The following is a 23,140-nucleotide window of genomic DNA, read 5'->3' as shown; positions in this document are numbered from 1 at the left end:
CCTTACTGTTTAAGACCAATTTAATTGCTCTTTAAAAAAACAAAACACAAAACTCTGAAGAATCCACAAATTCCAGTGAGTTCTTGATGACTATAAAGACCTTGTTATTCTCAAACTGGAGGCAGAGATTTTGCAAACTACACAAATAGTTGTAGCTGTACAGACGCACCCTAGTTCTGCTTCACGCTCTCCTGACCATCGAACAGTCCGAAAGAGAATGTGCAGATTTGCTTTTTTTGCATTGGTAGCCATGTTGAGAAATGTGATGAGTCCGCATTTGCTTCTTTAGTAGGATTTAAAGGCTGTAACATTCCTTTGCAACTCTTCACCCTTAGCTCCCTAAAACTCTTCTTTGAATGTGAATGTGTTTTCCAACTTTCCAACAAAGAGGCAAAGCCCATGGTAGGAACTGGGTGTGTTTCTTTTCTACTTGTGCCCCACCCCTGTGCAGACCCACTCACTTGTACCATGAGTATACAGGTGTCAACTCCTACAACTCTGAAGAAAGCTTTCTTCTAAATGCCACCCTTCTGTAATAAATAAACAAGTACAAAGTTAGGGACAATAAGATGGATTTATTTAAAAAGAAGACTACAAAATTTGACATGAAGAGAGATAAAAAAGACCCACAGAATTTCAATTGATAAATACAAAAATGATTGGCTATAAACAATGTAAAAATACATTTCCCAGTCCCAAAACAGAATATAAGTACAGCAATTATAAAATTGTTATGTTGTAAGCATTTCCCTTATGATTTTTAAAAACCATTCTAAACAGTTTATTTGTATAAAATATAACAATTTTATCATAGGTGTTAATTATTTTAACCTTGAGTTGAGTCTGCCTTTTCCTGTACGTAACCGTGGTTTTGGTCTCAAGTTCTCCTTGAACTTTTTTATTTACCACAATGGTCTTTTTACTCCTAATTTCTTCTACAATAGAAGATGGAGGCTAATCAGTCATAAGTCCCATAAAAATCAATGTGAGGAAAGGTTCCAGAGAGACCAAAAATGCCAGTGAATATATTATCCTTCTGAAAAGGCAAAGATTAAGTGGTCCCATGCCAAGAAAACAAATAGAAGTGAACCGTCACAACAACCAGGGCTTAAGCTTATGCCAGCTCTATGTGTGAAGCCAGCTGAGGACAAGGCCACCAAACCCAATGCAGGGGTGGGGACCCCGAGGTAGTGCAGATGGTTTGCTGTCAACTCTAGCTGGATTGAGGTGATATTTACAATGGCAATGGTACAGTAGTTTGATGTGAAATTTCAGAACTTGCCTACCATAAGCTGGCTATTTTTGAACCAGTCTTTATTCTTGAGACCAAGCCCCGGGCTATTTCTCCTCCCTTAGATGGCACACCCAGCAACATCAGCATCCATGACTGGTTTCCTTATCTCCCAAGCAGGTATTGGTGACATTGCCACTAGCATCCAAACTCTGATTCAAATAGGTAAGTGCTGCGTCACTAAGCCAGAGCAGAAGCTGTGCCTGGCCGTCAGGACTAATTTTTGAGAACCACATTAGCCACATTTATGTAGCTAAAACCTGTCTACAACAGGCAGATGAGAAGTTAAGAAAGGATGGGATCATTAAACGGCCTCATTGGAAACACGATTCCACTTTTTCAGGCAGAAAACCTAGGATGCCTAGCCGGGGGAACCTCCACCAAAGTCCTTCAGGACCTGACGCACAGGCTCAGCACCTTAACACCAAAGTCTTGAGTTAAAAATCTAGGAGGAGGACAAGAAAGATCTAGTCTGGGACCCAACAGCCGACAATTCTTCCCGATTATCAGAACTGGTTTGAAGTGTCTCTTGAGAATAGTAAGACTACTCCCTACACCATCAACAGTATTAACCTGGGCAAGATTCCCTAGATGTTCACTTTAAGGTCTCCTCCAAAGGGAAACTAGAGCAGTGCCTCTGTGGGAACAAAACCTTAAGGACCGTGCTAACACTCTAGGCAATAAAAGAGCCCAAGATCCTGGGCCCCCGAAAGGCACTGCCAGCAAGGAAGAGCCGGAGGCCCACCTCTGCTTGACGGGGAAGCAGTGTGCAGACCACCCTGGTCCGGAGACAGAAACGCGAGCATCTCAAACAGATGGAAAATCACAGGCTGGGTTTTTAAAACGGAAACTGGCTCCACAGAACACACCGAGGAGGACCTGCAGAACTGCTTCGATTTCAGTAGAAATAATCATGTGCCAATAGGAGAACGAACCCTCTCTCACTCACAGTATGAACTCACCTCTGCAGACACTTGGTAAGTGGCTGAAGCCTGCTCTTATAATTTCACTGTATTGCACAAAAAGTATGCCTTTATCATCTTTGGTCCTTAGGTGTGATATCAGTTTCTTCCATTTTTCTATGTGTTACATAAAAATCTTTTTTTTTTCCGCTTGATATCAATAACCACCAAAGTGCAGTATAAATATTGGGTTATTCATATAAAATACCAACATCTCCCATACGCTTTCTATTAGGCAACAAAAGAGCTTCTAACAATTGTCTTAAAATGTTACAATATAATTTTAAGGCCAAGGAAGATACCGTAAAGCCTAAGTATTATATTTTAAGGGAAAAACCAAGACCAATATTTAAAATTTAAATATACATTAAATTTTATCTAATCATCAAAAAACAACCTCATAGCTAAGTAAATTAACTTAAAAATGAAACAATATCTAAATGGATTAACTTAATCATGCTGTTTATGTAGCTATAAAGAATCATTTGAAAGCTAAGCCTAGTAACAATGACAGAATAATTTATCATCAGTGAGCTGTGATTTAAAGAAACTGCCCTCCCCACCCCAACCCCCAAATAATAGACTTCACAATACAAGTTTCAAATGTTATTAAAAAAAAACAAAAAAAAAAACCCTCTGGCCTGACTTGTGGTGACTGACATACTGTCCAATATTGACAACATTGCCTTCTGACGCTTCCCCTTGCTCTTCAAAAGTGGTTTAGCAATTACACAGATAGTACACGTGCTTCTGCCCGGGCTCGGGTACCACGCAGTCGCCGCCTTCCGTAACACCTGCTCCCTAGAGTCTTTAAGCATTAAGTGGTTCGGTGAGGGCCTCTGCCCTAACAGTGGCCTCAGGTTTTCTCTTCTGGGACTCCTGTCGTTTCTCATACGCCATAATGCCAAAGTCAGCCAGGAACATAAAACTTGCTAGAAATCCAAACACCTGAGGAGGAAAAAGTGGCAAAAATTAGATGAGGAATTTTATAATATACTCTCACATTGCCTACTTGGCTTTGAGAGAGTTTCATACGAGCAAGATGATTTCATCAACTTTATCTTAACTTCAGTGGTAAAGAAATGTTTAAGGTCACCAAAAAATGGAAAGAAGTTACCAAAAAAATAAAATAAAATTCCAGAATAATAGCTATTAATCAAAACCTCACAAATGCCCTGTCTTATAAAGTACATGTTCACTTGTGGGGTGCCAATCTATGAAAGTAAGGTTAATAGATGAAAAACAAAATCCTATAAAATGATACAAACACGGGATTATCAGTAATAGTTAAATGGACCCACAGATGAGATAAGGGACATAAGTGAGTAGGCAGCTGAGACAGTAAAAATGGAAAAAAATTATTAATGACAAAAAAACCCAGAAATTCTATTTTGAAGAAATAGAATTATCTACAAAATATATTTTCCAGTTAATTGTCACACTCTAATGACACAGCAACATGATGCCACTATTTACTTCCTCTTCCTTAAACCACTTCCTCATTATTGTACTTCTCGGATCGACATTCCGAGAATTCTGTCAAGAGACAGAAGACCTGGTTCAAATTTAGCTCTTCACTAGCAAAACGACGAGGGAAATGGGAGCCAAGTGCTCTATGAGAACGAGAAAATTGGCATAGGTAATGGCTAACGTCCCTTCCAACCCTAGCACCCCGTCTCCATGTGCTCTTCTCGCCTGATGGCATCTGCCCCCTCACTGGACTGGCTGATGCAGGACTAAAGGTAGACAGATGTCACTTTGTCTGTGAGGCCATCCCTGATCCCGGAGAGCTCCCGTCCATGCAGGGCCCTCTATGCTGTAGCATCCAGGTAGGTGACCTTCCAGCTCTTTTGCTGACATAATTCACACACACACAATTTTTAATGGATTCCCTCATTTAATTCTACAAAATGTTTCAGAATTTAAATAGTGCAAAAGGTAATTTTCAGCACATTATAAATAATGTTTTTAAACTGCCAGTCACTCTTGATCCAATGAAATCTAAATAATGTAACAATTTGACATATCATCTAATTTAAATAAATAAGCTCATTTTTAATAGCTGGGAATTTTATGCCATGCTTTTCCCCCCTAAACTCAACTTTTCCTCAACTTCCATTTCACTTCCTCCACAGGATTTATAGTAACACTAGAGGCCTGTTGCACAAACAGATTCGTGCAATAGGCCTTCCCTTCCCTTGGCTGCTGGCACCAGTTTTCCTCTGGCACCCGGGACCCAGGCCTTCACTCTGGCTGGGCTCTGGCCAGAGCCTCCCCCCACCGCCAGCCGTAAGGCCTTGCAGCTCCACTTGGCGCCAGGGCCATGAGGCCTCAAGGCTCCACTGGTCCCGGGGCCGTGAGGCCTCGCTGCTCAGCCAGCTTCGGGCCATTTGGTTTCGCTCCACCACTTGGAGCCTAGGTATGCAAATTAACCGCCATCTTTGTTGGTGGTTAATTTGCATATAGCCCTGATTAGCCAATGGGAAGCGTAGCAAAGGTACGGTCAATTACCCTTTTTGTCTTTTATTAGATAGGATATTTCTGTCCTTGAAAATATTTTCTTGACCATCCTATCCTCTTCCTCCCCTAAAAAAATATGTATATAAACTGAAATTGGCCATAAGGTTCTATTAAAACGTTTGGTTTTCTCTTTAATTGGTTCATGTCTTCATGGATAAATATTATTACTGCTAGAATGAGTCACAATGCTGCAATAATTTTGTTTTGTTTTTACCCATGTAAAGTGCTAAGAAACCGTGAATAGGTAGATATAGCCATGCAATTCTTGAACTCCTTTTAGTTGTTCTATCATAAAAAGTAGTTTTAATTATCTATTAGCTGACTACTCAATTACAATTTCAGTTTTTTCATGAACGAAGTATTAATTGGAAACTGTTCACATTCAGAGCTCTGGTACCAATTCAGGTCCATGATCCTTGAGCTGCAATTCTGAAATTCAGAAACAAAGCTCAACGTTTTCATGATTTGCTCGGCTCAAGATTAACACGGGGTAGAACTATTTACGATCTTTACCTGTTCCTTTTACTGTAAATATTCACATGCTTCAGAAATATTAACATGCTGGATTACAGGATATGTCTCAGGTCCTCTGAAGGTATTGTGGAATAAAGTTTATGTACAGCAATCTCTTTCTAAAGTCCAAAATATTCTGAATTCTAAAAAAAAAAATCTGCTTCCCCCTGCCAAGGATTTCATATAAAAATCTTATCTCTTTTATTAGGCTCAACTTTTGGATCATTTCTCCTGTGTAGTCTCTACACCTGGCATGCAGTGTTTTTGTTGAACCAAAAAGTGGAGAATAAGATAATAAAGTCGATTCTACCACTTGCATTAGCAGTAACATTCATATGTGGAGTAAATGGGTTTTTTATTAACAAAACTCAAGTTCTAAAGACAGGTTCTAGGCTCTTCAGGCTGTCATATTTAAAGCTATCCTTATTTACTGTTAGGTCTCCTATTCAAAATTACAATAAAAAATAAGTTAAAAGACAAACTACTCTCCCATACTGTATAACTTGTCAAGTACTTTCCAGATTCCGTATTTCTAATGAAATGAAAATAAGCAAAGATATAAATACAAGGTACTTACAATTGCAGCAATTTCAGCTGAGGTTTGGTCATGTGTGGAAACGAAAATGATGGACGCCAACAAAAACAGACATCCTATCCCCACAGTAATGTAAAAATCCTGTACATACATATAAAACACATAAGGAATACAGTAAGGTTAGGTTGACAGAAACAAATATTTTAATTTTTTACTCTCAAAAAAATTTAGAGATTTATTTTCCTTCACACAACCCAAATTTACATACTTTGAGATTTCTAACTTTTCAATAAACACCCTGTAAAGGAACATCATGTATGCTTTGGACAGGGCATATTCAGAGAATAATTACAAAATAATCTTTTTATGAAACAGTTCCCCAAAGGAGGGGTGTGTGTGTGTGTGTCCCTGAGTTTACCTTGACGCCCCCGTAGGGATCGTGCAGGAGGCAGCCAACGGATGTTTCTCTCTCATCCATGGTTCTCTCTATTCCTTCCCTTCCTCTCTCTTTAAAATCAATTTTAAAAATTTATCAAAGCCAAAGGACTTATTAAATCCTATATCTTACTTCCAGCAAAAGAAAGCATTTTTATTTCCTTTCAACGTATTATGTGCTAGGACGGCCTGAGAGGACTTTGGTGCTTTGAAAGCACTTTGGAAAAGAGAGACTCAAAAGAACTACCCATCGTTAACTAAAATCATGTCAATAGTAGGTTTTTTAGCCACTTAAACTTTCTGTAATAACATATTGTTTTCAATTATTCCAAGTGGGTAGGTAATCCAAAATGAGCTTGTATGATGGACTACCCACTACCATAAAAGCTTCCATATCTCATCACAATGAAGCTTACAACAATGGGGTTCTTCAGGGATTTCCAAGTGCTCTCTCAGCATCACCTCATAAGGCTCTCTCTCTCTCATATGCCAACTGAAAAATGTTTGACATACATACTTGATTCAGAGAAGAAATATACATGATAACCACTCCAAAGTGCTTAATCTGATACTTTGATTTTTCGAAAAGGCAATCTCCACTAAACCTAATATCGATAAAACTATCCAACAGAGAATTCCGATACCACTGTCAATTTGTTCACTTAACATTTATAAAAAATTAAAGAGGTTTTCTCTTTGCTTCTAAAAGAGGTGTTTTTCTGGGGCAGGGGGTTGAGATGGGAACTAAGGGGTCAATGGGAGAAAAAGGGGGACATATGTAATACTTTAAACAATAAAGTACTTTTAAAATACTTTTAAAAATAAGAGGTGTTTTTCTGCAGTTCTTTGTTATTTCTATCCCCTTGAATATTATTTCAAATCTACAAACATATATAAAACCCTATTCACTAATATTTGGATTACATTCAAAGAGGTATTTAAACAAGACAGCCATTTTGAGACAGAATAATGAACTATTCAATAAGCATGGGTTCTAGAGCCAGACTATCTAAGGTCAAATCCCAGTTACACTGCTTCCCAGCTATATGGCTTTGAATTAGTTACTTAACATCTGTGTGCCTTTGTTTTTTCATCTGCAAATGGAGGAAGTTACAGTATCTTCTTCAGTAGATGATTCTAAAGATTAGTGTTAATTCACTGGAAGTGCTTAGATCAGTGCCAGGCACATAGTGAATGTCCCATAGAAGCTGGCTATTGTTATTCTCCATAGAATCTGACCCACAATAGCATGGGACACAAAAAATTCTTTCTTGGTAAAAGATTACCCTTCCGCCCTAGACACACACTCAAAACGTTTTCTCTAGAACAGAAAACCTCCCTTACATAAAAATATATTTAAAGCCCTGACCGGTTTGGTTCAGTGGCTAGAGCGTAGGCCTGTGGACTGAAGGGTCCCAGGTTCGATTCCGGTCGGGAGCATGTGCCTTGGCTGCGGGCATGTCCCCAGTGGAGGGTGTACGGGGGGCAGCTGATGGATGTTTCTCTCTCATGGATGTTTCTAACTCTCTATCCCTCTCCCTTCCTCTCTGTAAAAAAATCAATAAAATATATTTTTTAAAATAAAAAAGATATATTTAAAATTTAAGTACATTAATATGCATACAGTAAAAGTGATTTTTAAACCATTGAAGCAAACATGAAATCCTTACATAGTTAGGTAAAAATCAGAATGTAACTCAATGATTACCTATTAAATTTTGGAGAAGAGAGAATCAAAAGAACTACCCAACATTAACTAAATAATCATGTCAAGAGTAGGTTTTTTAGCCACTTAAACTTTCTGTAATAACATATTTTAAATTTTAAAAATCACCTATTAAAAGAAACAAAAGATAGTAAAATATTTACAAAAGCTGTTTTAAGATAAAACAATTGAATTTTTTATTCCCTAGTATTAAGTCAGTATTTACTAGAAAATAATTTCTATAATCAAGTTTGATGTAATAAATATTTTACATTTAGTTTAGTTAGATCATTACACTAAATGGAAAACATACTATTGTTTCTTGTCAAAAAGATTAATGTTCTTAAATACTACTGATACAGCACTAAAGTAAAAACTGACATTTCTAAAAAGATTCTTATGGATAGTGATACTGTTTTGCTGTTGAGAGATAAGAAATGAAAAAGATGCGGGGTGTGTGTTTATGTTTTTATTGATTATAGAAAGGAAGGGAGAGGGAGAGAGATAAAAACATTAATAATGAGAGAGAATCATTGATCAGCTGCCTCCTGCACGCCCCCTACTGGGGATCGAGCTTGCAATGGGTCAGGGCACTTGACCGGGAATTGAACAGTGACCTCCTGGTTCATATGTTGACACTCAACCACTGGGCTACACTGGTCGGGTGATGTTTTTAATCTTTAATGTTTAAAATATAGATTTATACAAACAGCAAATCAATCAGCTAAGATATTAGTGAACTTTTCTCTTGTCCAACTCTCATATCTGTACTAAACATATCATAAACAAAAATTCTAAGGTATTCTCTGCATCCTCTTTTTAATATGTATTTCATGAAATGAATGGTGCCACTGTCATTGTTATATAGAAACTCCTGTGGTGATATCTGCCCTGACAGCATCTAAAGTTCCTAGAGCCACGCTGGACAGATAGTTCCGTTGGTTAGAGCACCTTCCCAATCCACCAAGGTGTGGGTTCTATCCCTAGTCAGAGTACACACAAGAATTAACCAATGAATTCATGAATAAGTGGAGCAAAAAAATCATTTCTCTCTCTCACTCAAAATATGTCAAAAGAAAAGTCTCATTAAAAAAAAAAAAGTTGCTATGCTAGGTAGGGCCTTGGTTCTAGTAAGATTCTGCTTAGGCCACATAATAGAATGCAGAGTGTGAGAGCTTTACTGGGGTCAAATCTCAATTTATTTCTACTGTAGCTATGTAATTTTGGTCAAGTTGCTAAACCACCTGCACCTATTAGTAAGTTTCCTCAAAGTAAAATGGAGCATTAAGGTGTGAGGACTCTAAACCACGTAGCATAGAAAGTGCCTGGCACTGACAGCAGCTACGATCAGGTAAGATGACAAAACAATCATAGACTGGTCATACCAAGAACTGTGTGTAGGCGCTCATCAAAGACTTGCTGGATTTGACTCAGACTCTACCTGTAGTTTTTCAAAGTTATTTTTTAACTGTTTGGTACAACTTTCTAAAAAAAAATTAAATCTAAAATAATTATTTGAAAAGAAGGTAATAGACTCCTACGGCACAAAATATGAGATACAAAAAGGTATATAGAAAAAACTAAATATCTTAGGTGTATAATCAACATATGACCCAATGCTTGCTTCTCATTAATTTAAACAAAAACATAATCATACTGCTTTGTATTTATTCTGTTATCTCTTATCTTTAATAGTTACAAATTTATCCTAATTTTTATTTCTCTCAGAGATGTGAATTCTTTCATATGTACAATTAATTCTTTTTTTTTTAATATTTTTTTTTAATTGATTTTTTACAGAGAGGAAGGGAGAGGAATAGAGAGTTAGAAACATCGATGAGAGAGAAACATCGATCAGCTGCCTTCTGCACACCCCCTACTGGGAATGTGCCGGCAACCAAGGTACATGCCCTTGACAGGAATCAAACCTGGGACCTTTCAGTCCGCAGGCCGATGCTCTATCCACTGAGCCAAACCAGTCAGGGCACAATTAATTCTTAATGAACCACTACTGATGATTCAAATGCTACTGCAGAAGTAAATTACTCAATTCTTTCTTTCTTTAATGCAGTACCTATGAGAATTAGCTCATCTGTCATCTCACAAATCCTTATATTATACCCAAATAAAAACACAGGGTCAGCAGACTAAGTCTTTAGAAAGTTCTGCATCTCTAATAAAAACCTTCTTAATTCACTTATAGACTTTTCCCCATAATAAAATCAAAAGAGCCCGGCGAGTGTGTCTCAGTGGTTGAGCGTTGACCCATGAACCAGGAGGTCACAGTTTGATTCTCAGTCAAGGCACATACCCAGGTTGTGGGCTCGATCCCAAGTAAGGAGCGTGCAAGAGGCAGCTGATCAATTCTCCAATTCTCTTTCATCATTGTTATTTCTTTCTCTTTCTCTTCCTCTTCCTCTTCCTCTTTCTCTTTCTCTTTCTCTTTCTCTTTCTCTTTCTCTTCTCTCTCTCTCCCTGAAATCAATAAAAATATTAATTATATATATGTGTGTGTGTGTGTGTGTGTGTGTACGCACACACACACACACACACACACATATATATAATGTGAATTAGGTTAAACCACCAGTCATTGTAAACTATGGGAAGTGTTTGTCACTTTCATTCTAATTTCACTTTCCCCTCCTATCATCCCATTTGGCAGGGAAAACTGAGTTCTCATGTTACTGAAGTTTGGAAGCGTTACTACTTTGTAAAATAAAACTATACCAAGATTCCAAAACAGCTATGTTGTTAGTACAGAGATTATATGTTTCATGCTTACCGAGGACTTGACTTTTCCAGCATCGACTCTGTCATAAACTGGAGTGCAGTACACTATCAGCATAAGGAGACAAAGGAGAAAGGCACTGCTGCTTACAAATTCAAAAAAGTAAAGTCCTCCGCACAAAGTGCACTGTGATACAACTTCTTCACAGATAAAGGCCAGCAAAGACAGCAACTGCAAAAGAAACACATTTCACTTTAGGCAGTGGTTCTCAACCTTCCTAATGCCGCGACCCTTTAATACAGTTCCTCATGTTGTGGTGACCCCCAACCATAAAATTATTTTCGGTGCTACTTCATAACTGTAATTTTGCTACTGTTATGAATCGTCATGTAAATATCTGATATGCAGGATGTATTTTCATTGTTCACGACCCACAGGTTGAGAACTGCTGCTAGTGTTTTCAGAGAAACCTTCAGTGTTCAGAAAACACCATCTGTTCACTCAAATATTTATCAAGTGGAGACCATGGCAAACAAGCTTACTGAATGGCTGATCTACACAGAACTTAGTCTGGTTGCTTTGAAGGGAAGATAGGTACACAAATGATTAATCAATTACCACGTGCTACAGAATATGGGAAATATAGGGTGTTGCTATAAAAACACACAGAAGTCCAGCCCAGGTGGCTGAGTGTCACCCTGTGCACCGAAAGGTTGCTGGTTCAATTCCCAGTCAGGGCACATACCTGGGATTGATCCCTAGTCAGGGCACCTACGCCAAGACAATGGATCGATGTTTCTTTCCCACATGGATGTTTCTCTCTCCCTTCCTCTCCCTTCCATGTCCTCCAGTGAGGATTTAAAAAAAAAATTAAAACACACAGACGAGCCATTAAACTTGGGAGGCCAGCAAAGGCTTCCTGAAGGAAAGCTGAGACCTGAAGGGCAGTTGAGTCCATTTGAGGGGTTAAAGACAGCAGAGAAGTTCCAGGCAGAGAAGCAAGACATACAAAGACTTAAGAGGTGAGAGAGCATAGCACCCTCCTTCCCCAATGCACACACATATATCCCACCAACCACAACTCCACTGTGAAGGTGAGTTGAGTCACCATGACTAAAGTGTCCAGTCTGAAGGAAGAAGATAGCAGCACAAAAATGATTAAATGAGACAAGAGGTAAGCAGAGGCCAGATCTAAATGTCCTCTTTAGTTTAAGGGATTTAAAGCAACGGATAACATGATCAGATTCTTGCTTTTAGTAGTTCTCACTAGCTGCAATATAGAGATAGGGCTGGAGACAGGACAAAACTTGGGCAGACATCTAGTCAGGAAACTCATGTGTGACATTCAGGAAGAGAGAGCACCCAGGGTAACTAGCAGTAGTAATGGAGAAGAAGAATGGCTAATCACTGGAAAATGCAGTAGAAGCCCTTATTAAACAGGATGAATAACAAGAGAGTAGGAAACAAGATAATACTGAAACATATGTACTGAAACATTTGAACTTAATATAAAACAGCACACTTATTCACCAATCATTTGAAGTGGGCCTTGTCTCTGATCTTGAGCCTACAAAATTGGAATTCCACATCATGTTTTTTGCATCAATCCCTTTCATCATTTATGACTACCACTCCCAGACTGATGGTATTTGAAGTGGAGCAAGATCTTGGACATTGATAATCAGAGTACAGAATCTTTCCAGAGTTGGACCAGCCTTTCACAGTTGTCTTGCTCTTAATTCCACAGCAAATATTTTAGTAACTTATTTTTCTGTCTTTCCAAAGCATACTTTAAAATATACTTTTATCGATTTCAGAGAGAAAGGGAGAGAGAGAGAGAGAGAGAGAGAGAGAGAGAAACATCAGTGATGAGCGAGAATCATTGACCAGCTGTCTCCTACTGGGGACCCAGACCGCAACCCGGGCATGTGCCCCTGACCAGAATTGAACCCAGGACACTTCAGTCTGACCATAAAAATTATAAGCAGTACAAACCATTATGGGAATAACATTAAGTCAACTGATGGCAGAGGTTAAGAGTAAAGAGAGCCCCAGCCAATGTGGCTCAGCTGGTTGGGCATCGTCCGTGCACTGAAAGGTTGCCAGTTTGATTCCGTCAGGGCGCATGCCGGGGTTGGGGGCTCCATACTCAGTTGGCGCGCATACAGGAGGCAGGTGATCAATGTTTCTCTCTCCCTCTCTCTTCCTCTCCCTAAACAAAATTTTTTAAAAATAACAATTAACACAGAGTGAAGAGTGATCCAGATGGGCTTACTGGCCATGGCTGTCTGGGATAGACAGGCATGGGTCAGAATGATTTCTTGCACTGAATGACGAATGGTTAACTCTGGTTGATTTGGCAACTCAATTAAATGGCAGTGGGTTTTAACAGTGCTCCCACTGTTGTACATTAGTATTAACATACTGATGCTTTCACTGCAGGAAGAAGGGTTTTGTTTTTCTTTTTAAGAGGCAAGGCTGTTGGGAAGAGAATAAATTCCATTTTAATTATGCTGTGTATGAGGGCTCTGTACAAGAGCTAGGATATATAGCTCAGAAGAGAGGTGTGAGGTGGAGATAAAGATGTGGGGCCTTGGCCAGTAGCTGAGTTGGTTAGAGTATCGTCCCAATACGCCAATGTTAAGGGCTCCATCCCTGGTGAGGGTACACACAAGAAGCAACCAATAATACCTAAATAAGGGAAATGACAAATTGATCTCTCTCTTTTTCTCACTCTCAAAAAAAAAAAAAAGTAAGATGTGGGAGTCAGCCAGTGAGATCACCTAGAATTAGGAGAACTCTGAAGAACCCAAAGATTTAAGGGATATGCAGAGGGGGAGACTCCAACAAAGGAGGAGGAGTCCAAGAGGTAATAGACCAAGAAAGAAGTATTTCTTTGAAGAGAAAGGAATCCAGAGGGCTGAATGCTACTTAGGAGTCAGGTAAGAACAAAACTGAAACACTTATCTTAGACTGAGCTGCAAGAAGGTTGCTGATGACATCAGCAAGACAACTTCAGTGTAGTCATACCGGAAGCTTAGGCTGCAGTACTGCATAGTGGGAAGTAAGGGGAAGTCAAGGCAGTGGAATACAGACAGCACAGGCAAGATGTGTGGTTTCAAGAGTGGCCAGATAGGGCAGTAGTAGATGAGGTCAAAGGGAAGGGAATTACAAGATGGGAGAGAACTGGGTGTGTTTAAATGCTTTTTCAGAAGAAATCAGTAAGATTGGTGTGTCTAAAGACAAGAAGAAAAAAGGCTCTTCAAAGGCAGGATTCAGAGCTCAGGTGTGGGACTAGCTCAGGGGTGGGCAAACTTTTTGACTCGAGGGCCACAATGGGTTCTTAAACTGGACCGGAGGGCCGGAACAAAAGCATGGATGGAGTGTTTGTGTGAACTAATATAAAGTCAAAGTAAACATCATTACATAAAAGGGTACTGTCTTTTTTTTTTTTAGTTTTATTCATTTCAAACGGGCTGGATCCGGCCCGCGGGCCGTACTTTGCCCACGGCTGGACTAGCTCCTCTCCAGAAATAAGAGCGAAGAAAGTGAAGGGAGTTTTACTTGGGCTGTTTGTGTGGGTTTTGAGGAAGCTGAGGGAGTTTCCTCCTGAGCTTTAAAACTATCAAAATAACTGATGACCCAAGTAGATGCCTATTGGGAAATGCCATCTCACCCAAGTCAGGACAATAGAAGCAACCAGATGTATTAAGGGCAACAAAACTGCTACCAGAGTGAACAGATACATTTCATAGTGTATAATAAAAATTTCACCCTATAAAACATTTCCATACAAAAGAAGTCAATGGTACAGCTACTCTGGAAAACAGTTTAGCAGTTTCTTTAAAAAACGAAGCATGCAACTGCCATGAACCCAGCAATTGTATTTCTGCATTCTGCATCCAACCAAGAGAAATGAAAACTTATGTTCGTGCAAAAATTGATACATGAAGGTTCATAACAATTTTATTCACAATAGCTCCAAACTAGAAACAATCCAGATGTCCTTCAATGGTTAAGCAAACTGTGGTAGGTACATCCACACTACAGAATACTACTTAGCAACAAAAAGGAACAAGTTTGACATATACCACAACCTAGATCAGTGGTCGGCAAACTCATTAGTCAACAGAGCCAAATATCAATAGTACAACGATTGAAATTTCTTTTGAGAGCCAAATATTTTAAACTTAAACTACATAGGTAGGTACACTGTTATTAACTTATTTAGGGTACTCCTAAGGTTTAGGAAGAGCCACACTCAAGGGGCCAAAGAGCCGCATGTGGCTCGCGAGCCGCAGTTTGCCGACCATGGACCTAGATGAATCTCCAGAGAATTATGCAAAGTGAAAAAAAATCCAATTTCAAAAGGTTATAGACTGAATGATTCTGTTTATAGCATTCCTCAAAAAACAAAGATTATAGAGATGGAGAACAAATTAGTGGTGCCCAGGGAAGAGAAGGGTGGTGTGGCTAAAGCAGAAGCATGAGGGAACCCCGTGGTGACGGGCAGTTCTGGATCTTGATTGCAGCAGTGCTTACAGGAAGCTACACACGAGATAAAACTGCATGAGAGTAACGCGCGCGCACACACACGCACACACACACGCACAAATACAGGAACTCCCTGTACATTTTTGGCAAGTTCCTGTGAATCTATAGTTACTTCAAAATAAAAGTTTTTTTAAAGAAGGTCAAATTTAAATTGGTATCTAAGCGTCTAAGGCAGCGGTTCTCAACCTGTGGGTTGCGACCCCTTTGGCGGTCGAACGACCCTTTCACAGGGGTCGCCTAAGACCATCCTGCATATCAGATATTTACATTACGATTCATAACAGTAGCAACATTACAGTTATGAAGTAGCAACAAAAATAATTTTATGGTTGGGTCACAATATGAAGAACTGTATTTAAAGGGCCAGAAGGTTGAGAACCACTGGCCTAAGGGATTTCCCCCTTCTACTGAGCAATACAAAATTCATCTATCCCCACAACTTCAAAGAATCTATAGAAAGACAAAAATAGATCCTACTGCTATATTTCCTGTCGTGAAGCATAAAACCATCCAGTATATCCCAAACAACTTCCTTCATACAGACGTTAGGTGAGGTATTTCCAATCACTAAACCACAGGATATAAAGGCCACACCAAGACAAACACCAGAAGGTCATTGTGTAAAGGTACTTCCTTAGTCTACTGGAATTAGTTACAGGATGAGTCTTTACATGTCTAGAGTATAATAAAATACTAATATTTTATGCCCTACTCTTGCCTCTATCTTAGGAGTTTTAGGAGTTTCTCTATGAGGAGTTTGCAAAATACACCTCAGTTGTATAAAAGCCAATTAATTATGAGAAGATAGCCTAAAACTCTAATTGGGGTTTTAGAATAGTTGAAGCATGTTTATTACAATAACTAGATTATCAGGAACACTCATCTGTGCAGGCTGACCAAAAAAGAAATCTTTTCTGTAGTATCAATACAGACTGCTGATCTAAGTCTTAGGAAGGAAAGGGCAGGATCCAGCTTGGCCAGAAGCAACCAGTGTCAAGTAATTACAAGTCCTGTTCCAAACTTATTATCAGAAGTCTTTCTTACTAAACCTAAGCCTCAGAGCAGTATTAAGAGTCGGGTTCTGCATGGGTGTCCTAAGAGACTGAAGGGGTACAATATCAAGTTTGGGCGTTTACTAGTGCCAGTTCCCATGTGAAGGCCAAGGAATTAGCACTATGAGCTATATTCAGTTTGAAATGTACTCCTGACTCCCCATCTCTAATGCTATTAAGCTTCCTTGATATCCCCCACAGCACTATACAGTGTGTAGTACAAAATGAAATGATCATTTCACAATATGTACAAGTAATGAATCATTATGTTGGACACCTGAAGCAAATATCATGTTACATTTCAATTATAGCTCAATAAAAATATAAAAAATAAAGTATATTTGAGTATTATGTATGCAGCACTATAATATGCATAGGAACATGTGATGACAGAGCAATCAGACCAATGTACAAGACAATAAGAACACGATATATTTTGTATTTCACAACTGAGTGTTCATTATATCTAAGTTCAGGAAATATCAGGAAAATGTTCACCTGGACTAAGTAGTTCAAGAAGGTTGGGTAGAAAAGCAAGACTCAGACCAGAGCCAAGAGACACACAGGGTCCAGGAGGGGGATAAACAAGAACAGATTCAGGAAAGCAAGAATTTGCCCAGCCAGTGTGGCTCAGTGCTTGAGCATCGACCTAGGAGCCAGGAGGTCACGGCTGATTCCCAGTCAGGGCACATGCCTGGGTTGTGGGCTCGATCCCCAGTAGGGGGAGTGCAGGAGGCAGCCAGTCGATCAATGATTCTCTCTCATCATTGATGTTTCTGTGTCTCTCTCCCTCTCCCTTACTCTCTGATATCAATATATATATATATATATATATATATATATATATATATATATATATATATATATATATATATATATAAAGAATTATCATGGCAAGCCCCAAAGGATAATAAGGCAACTGACCTAACTGGATGGGGAGTGTTGAGAAAAAAGGTTAAGGTGTTGGGTGTGGTTATGTGAAAATCATACCAGGGAGCATGGACTTCTAGATAAAGACAACTGGGGCTGCCTGCCTGGTTTAGCTGGATAGAAAACGAAAGGAACAGAGACTGGGTGGGGGCCTGAAGGAACACCAGACAAGCAAGTCAACAGGACATTTTGCACTTCTTAGGAAAACTCTTTTGAAAAGCAGTGATGCTGGGTGTTGTGAGAGTGTGAGGGGTGTAGTGTGGCTTGTTTTATTTTAGTCATATTTTTAGTTGATGTTTTTTGTAAGCAGACAATTATTTTAATTTTTTTTAAAAAGTGAGAGTTAAGGGAAGGAAGAATTTCTAAAAGTGGGTCGTCACCAACACTAAATACCAAAGTGGTTAAGGACAGTAAAAAGAAATAAGATCACTGAATTGGACAAGGAAATAGTGGTGAATGCAACCCGTAAGTTAAAAGGCTCAATTAGTATTGTCTGGTGAATTGTTTTGCTCTGAACAAAGTATTGCTTACTACATAGGAAGCTAACCCCCTAACGACAGGACACTAATGCTGCTCCTTCTAATGACATAAAATTTTACCCAAATATATTGAAGGGAATTATCAAGCTTTGGGAGCTGGGAGGGCCTTTGCAGAGCATGTAGTCTCCCACCCTCATGTTTACAAATGATGGAATTAATCTCTGACAGGTTAAGTCCCAAGTTAGCCTGGCACAGACAAGAACCCAGGTCTCCTGACTCCTACTCTGTACTTGTTCCCCCCATAAAACACTATTAAGTTCATTTAACGACTAAGTATGTTTGTGTAGGTTTTCCCTGTAAGGTTGGTTTTTTGAGGTTACATAGTCTTACGTATTTCCCCTTTTGCTGTTAAATCACACATTAAAACCAATTTCCCAGGGTCAGCACATCTGGGAAGTCTTCGTGACTAAAATATGGCCTTACAGTTCTAGTGATTTAAACATTCAGATAATTACTACCCTGTGACTCTCTCCATTTCAATTTCACTACCTTTCCTGAAACTTCAAGTCTTCCTTAAAATTAACAGTCATTGCATTAAATATTAATTCTCCATCACTTTGTTTAAAGTGGGTTACGAAAAAATTTCTTATAAAAAGAGCTTTTTAATGTTTGCCACTAATTATAAAACTCCATGTACAAAATTATGTTAATTTGTGAATTAATGAACTTGTAGTCAACATGCAAGGTTCAAGTAAACAAATCTGTCAGCCTGAAGTTAAGCTAGGCTTCCCTTGCCTTCGGCCAGGTGGGGAACCAGCCCGGGGCCACATAGGCTCTCGAAATCATTAGGTCTGGCCCTGCCAAGGCAACCGACAGTGGGACTCGAAATTCAATAAATCTAGGAGTTTTATGCATAGCAACACAAATTTATATTACGTGAATTATATTAAGTGAATGATGTTAGAAATATCCAAATGGGCCCCAACTGGTTTGGCTCCGTGGATAGAGCATCAGCCTGCGGACTGAAAGGTCCCAGGTTCGATTCTGGTCAAGGGCATTTACCTTGGTTGTGGGCACATCCCCAGTAGGGAGTGTGCAGGAGGCAGCTGAATTGGTGTTTCTCTCTCATCAATGTCTCTAACTCTCTATCCCTCTCCCTTCCTCTCTGTAAAAAATCAATAAAATATATTTTAAAAAAAAAAAAAGAAATATCCAAATGGCCCTTGGCAGAAAAAAGGTTCCCCACCCCTGCCTTACGCAAACTTTTACTCTGACAAAGGTTCAAAGGTAAAATTTGTTGACATTATGGATCTTCCTCAGGTAAAAATGGAGCATTTTAATTGAGTACATACCATTTTCACATTTAAATAATGAAAAGAGCACCAATATAAGATAAATTGCTTCTATTTAATAAATTTAAATCACTGGTGAATTCCCAATCCAATTGCTTGCTTGAAGAGTCATTATAATCACAGTACTGTACAGCCCTCAGGACATTCAACTGGTACCATAAACACAATGTCAGCTTGTTGCAGAGAGAATATTACACATATTTAGATCACTGCACCAGCTAGCTAGACAGGAATTAGGTTGTCAAAGGCCAATTCACCCCTTGAAACAAAAACAAACTCCTTCAAAAGTAACAACAACCAAAAACCTCACAAAAAAAATACTAGTACATGGGCATAAGGATCAATCTAAGGGTAGAGTAACCTGGTAATAAACTGAATGCATCAATTTATGTCTGCAATGACTCCTTATATTGAATTCCTAGCTGAACCTTTATTCTTCCTTCAGCTCTGGAGGATGCTTATGTTTTGAACAAGCCTTTGAAAAAATTAAGGTCATACCTGAATGATAGACAAAGCTGTACAACTCCAACTCAGAGTTACATGCATATAACTCAAGAGCTCGTCACATTCTGCTGTCTCTGAACTCCCCTTTTGAGTTTGCAGGCTCCACTCTCTGCCCCTTTGGGGTTCAGTTCTGTACCAGCATGCCCCACAGAGCCTCAGAAATTTGTAAAAAAAATCTTAAGGAGTGGAAAGAATCTCAAAGGAAATCCATTTCAATCTCCTAGGACTCTAATCTAGGATTCCTAAGTAAACGGGCTCTGGCTTTTAAGTTTTAAGCAAGGTTCCTTTCTCTTTGAGGTCTTTGAGAATCTGATAAGAAGTATGGGTTCAGAATCACATGCCCAAACACAAAAATGCACTACATTTTGACTAAAATGTCATGGGGCATGCAGGTCCCTTGTTAAAGTACCTCCTCTTCTGATTATGAATTTCTCCATTACAGTGCTTGGTTATTGGAACTCTGAAATTCTATTTCAAAATTTTTTTTTTAAATCCTCACCCAAGGATATTCTTCCATTGATCTTTAGAGAAAGTGGAAGAGAGAGGGAGACAGGGAGAAACATCTATGTGAGAGAAACACATAGATTGGTTGCCTCCTGCACGTGCCCCCCCAACCCCACCCCCAGCAGGGAAAGAGCCTGCAACTAAGGTACACGCCCTTGACTGGAATCGAACCTGGGACCCTTGGGTCCGTAGGCCGACGCTCTATCCACTGAGCCAAACTGGCTAGGGCATGAAATTCTATTTAATTTTTTAAAATAAATCATCCTATATAATTAAAAGGCTCATATGCAAATTGTCCCCACGGGCGGGAGTTCCACCGACTGGGAGTTAGACCACCAGGGGGCGGCACGGAACATGGTGGGCTTTGGTGCAGCCCTGGCAGCCGGCGGCAGTGGAGGCGCTGCCAGCCCCGATGGGCGCCGACGAGAGTGGGACCACAGTGGGATGGTGAAGCAGGTGAGCGGGCAGCGCCAGGCCAAGGCAGGTGTGAGCCGGGGCCCTGATCGCCCCGCCGGTCGTCCCACAGATCGGCCCTGATTGCCGGCCAGGCCTAGGGACCCTACCTGTGCATGAATTCCGTGCACTGGACCTCTAGTCTAAAATAAAACAACCTAAACACAGAATTTGAGTTAAGGCAAATAAGACTTTGCCTGCTGCCCCAGGCTGGATGACAGTTTTAATTTACTTGGGACTTTCTGTGTGACTCCTATAATGTACTGTTGGGAAGAGATAAGACATTATTAAAACAAACAAAGCAGGAACAAAAAGACAACCATAAGAATGAAATTAAGAAATATTGTTTAAAATGTATATTAAAGAAAGCATTCTTACAATATTACAAGTTCCCCATAAACAAACTAACAGAGTTCTAAAGAGACCTTAGTTTTTATTCTTTTCCTCTTTCTCCTTATGGATAATGGAGAACACGCAGGAATCGTCTAACAACCTGGCAAGGCAAATTCATCTTCCCCTCTTCTGTTAAATCCAGGTTAAATCTATCACCAAAATTTCTAGCTGTATTCTATTCCGAAGATACACAACTATAGTTTGTTACACTATAAATACGGTAGTGAAAAACTTTACTTGAGCTTTGTTATTTCTGATTAGGAAGGGAAAAAAAATAAAGGCAACTGAAAATAGATTTAATAATGGGCAACAGATGAGTATCGATGATGTCTTTTAAGCAGGAAGAATGCTTCAGATTAGTATTAATTCTTTTCTGCTCTAAAGAGTTCTACTCAAGTAGCTCTACTGCACAGAAACAGCTGAAATCTGAAAGTCATGTGAGAGCTGACAAGAGGAAAGCAGAAGGAAGCACTTCTGGGTAGGACTGAATAGCTGATGCAAGAAATAGGGAGCCCTGGGGCTTGAAGAACCTAAAAGGCCTACGAAGGAGGCTGGAGAGACAGAGCCAGAACCTCTAGGGATCCATAGGCCAAGCTACCACTTGCCTCTAAGTCTACGTGATTTCCCAATTACTGTAGTGCCCATTTCCTGCTATCCTATTCAATAAAAATAGGTCACCTGACTTCTAAGAACATAAGCTCTGGTTATCTGCGTTCTAAGAATTTAAGTTCCTCCCAAAGAAACTAATGGCTATTTTTACTTCGGATGGTTTTAGGAAAAACAACACCACACAAACCAACCTGTAAACATTCTAAGCAGCCTGATTTTCTGTCTTGCAGAAAACGTTGCTCATCGTTGGTTAAAACAAGACACAGGAGCTCAAAGTATGTAAACGGAATTGAAATTTAAATCGCAAAGGTGTTTTGATATTTTCGCTAATAGGTTTAAGGTACCTTCGCTGCCTACAGTAAAGTAAAATGCGATGAAATGGAAAACACGGTGCCCTAGTCCTGCTACCCGCCCTCAAACACAAAAAGCTGTCCTTTTGACTTTGTACTTCGTTCACACACAAAACTTTTGACAGGCAGCTTACGGAACACACACATCTCAGTGCCAGTGCGTGGCCACCACATTAAACTGACCCCATGGGCTCGCCCCAGGAAAACCGCAAGCACCAGGGAAAGATAAAAAAAAGCACTTTGTAGTCTAAATACAGGTCCTTTGGGAGATAACGCAGAGGAACAACAGCGGGGAGGAGAGACGAAGGTGGCTACAGAGTAAATGAGATAGTCCAAGTTACTTCTATCACCAAAATTTCCAGCTGTATTCTATTCTGAACATACACGACTATAGTTTGTTAAACTATAAGCAAGGTAATGAAAACTTTTACTTGAACTTTGCTATTTCTGATTAGGAAGAAAAAAAATAAAGGCAACTGAAAACAGATTTAATGGGCAGCAGATGAATATCGATGACGCCTTGTAAGCAGTAAGAACGCTTCCGATTAATATTAATTCTTTCCTGGACCCACCTAACTCGTTCAGCGGCCCTGCATCGCCGTCGGGGGCCCACCTAGGGACCAGGGGCCGCCCAGCGGGGGGTGGGGGGGTGGCGGCCGAAGGAACCGGGGTGTGGAAACGGCCGCTTCCTGAACCACCAGGATGAGAGGCGGCCGGGCCTCCCCAGCCCACAGGCCGAGGGCCCCGGGCCGAGCCCCTCCCCGCCCGGCTCGCCCACCCCGGCCGGGACTTACCAGCTGCAAGCCCTTGAGCACGCGCCGCGGCAGCCGGAGCCGGCCCAGGTTGCAGCAGGCGGCGAGGCCGCTCCGGGCGCCCCTGGCCGGGCCCGGGTCCTCCTCGGTGGTGGGGCGGTACACGGCTCCGTTCTCCATCGCCCAAGCCGGGAACACAGCGATCACAGCGGTGGCGGCGCGGACTTCACCGACTCCAGGCGTCCCAGGGCGGAGCCGTCACTTCCTGGGCCTCCGCACATCCGGCGGGCTCCGCCCCCTTTCCCGAGCCCCGCCCCCGTCGCCGCTGGGCCTTTCCCACCTCATCAAGCGCCGGGTAAAGATCTGGGGATCCCCGGCTGGGTTGCTCAGCTGAGAGCATCGGCTCCACAGGCCAAGGTTGTGGGTTCGATCCCCAGTTGGGAATGTACAAGAATCAACCAATGGCCGAAACCGGTTTGGCTCAGTGGATAGAGCGTCGGCCTGCGGACTGAAAGG

General features: G+C 40.4%; 1 protein-coding gene across 1 annotated transcript; it reads right to left on the bottom strand.

Annotated features, from left to right (window-relative positions):
- Positions 1 to 555: 555 nt before the first annotated feature.
- Positions 556 to 22,865, bottom strand: CMTM6 (CKLF like MARVEL transmembrane domain containing 6). Its single transcript, XM_070391819.1, has 4 exons — positions 22,667 to 22,865; positions 10,747 to 10,923; positions 5,864 to 5,962; positions 556 to 3,201 (listed from the first exon to the last, which is right to left on the bottom strand). Exons 1-4 carry the CDS (start codon positions 22,802 to 22,804, stop codon positions 3,064 to 3,066), a joined length of 552 nt encoding a protein of 183 aa, XP_070247920.1. The 5' UTR covers positions 22,805 to 22,865; the 3' UTR covers positions 556 to 3,063.
- Between the last annotated feature and the right edge of the window lie 275 nt (positions 22,866 to 23,140).

This window comes from Myotis yumanensis, unplaced genomic scaffold, assembly GCF_028538775.1.
Source record: "Myotis yumanensis isolate MYYU_CA2020_CCGP unplaced genomic scaffold, mMyoYum1.0.hap1 SCAF_14, whole genome shotgun sequence".
Taxonomy (NCBI): domain Eukaryota; kingdom Metazoa; phylum Chordata; class Mammalia; order Chiroptera; family Vespertilionidae; genus Myotis; species Myotis yumanensis.
This window is presented reverse-complemented; position numbering and strand designations above follow the sequence as displayed.

Coding starts and splice junctions, on each gene's coding strand:
- CMTM6 (XM_070391819.1), bottom strand. CDS start 22,804: ATGGAGAACGGAGCCGTGTACCGCCCCACCACCGAGGAGGACCCGGGC. Junction 5,963..10,746: donor CTGGAAAAGTCAAGTCCTCG/GTAAGCATGAAA, acceptor ATGTATGTACAG/GATTTTTACATTACTGTGGG. Junction 3,202..5,863: donor CAGCTGAAATTGCTGCAATT/GTAAGTACCTTG, acceptor TTTCCTCCTCAG/GTGTTTGGATTTCTAGCAAG.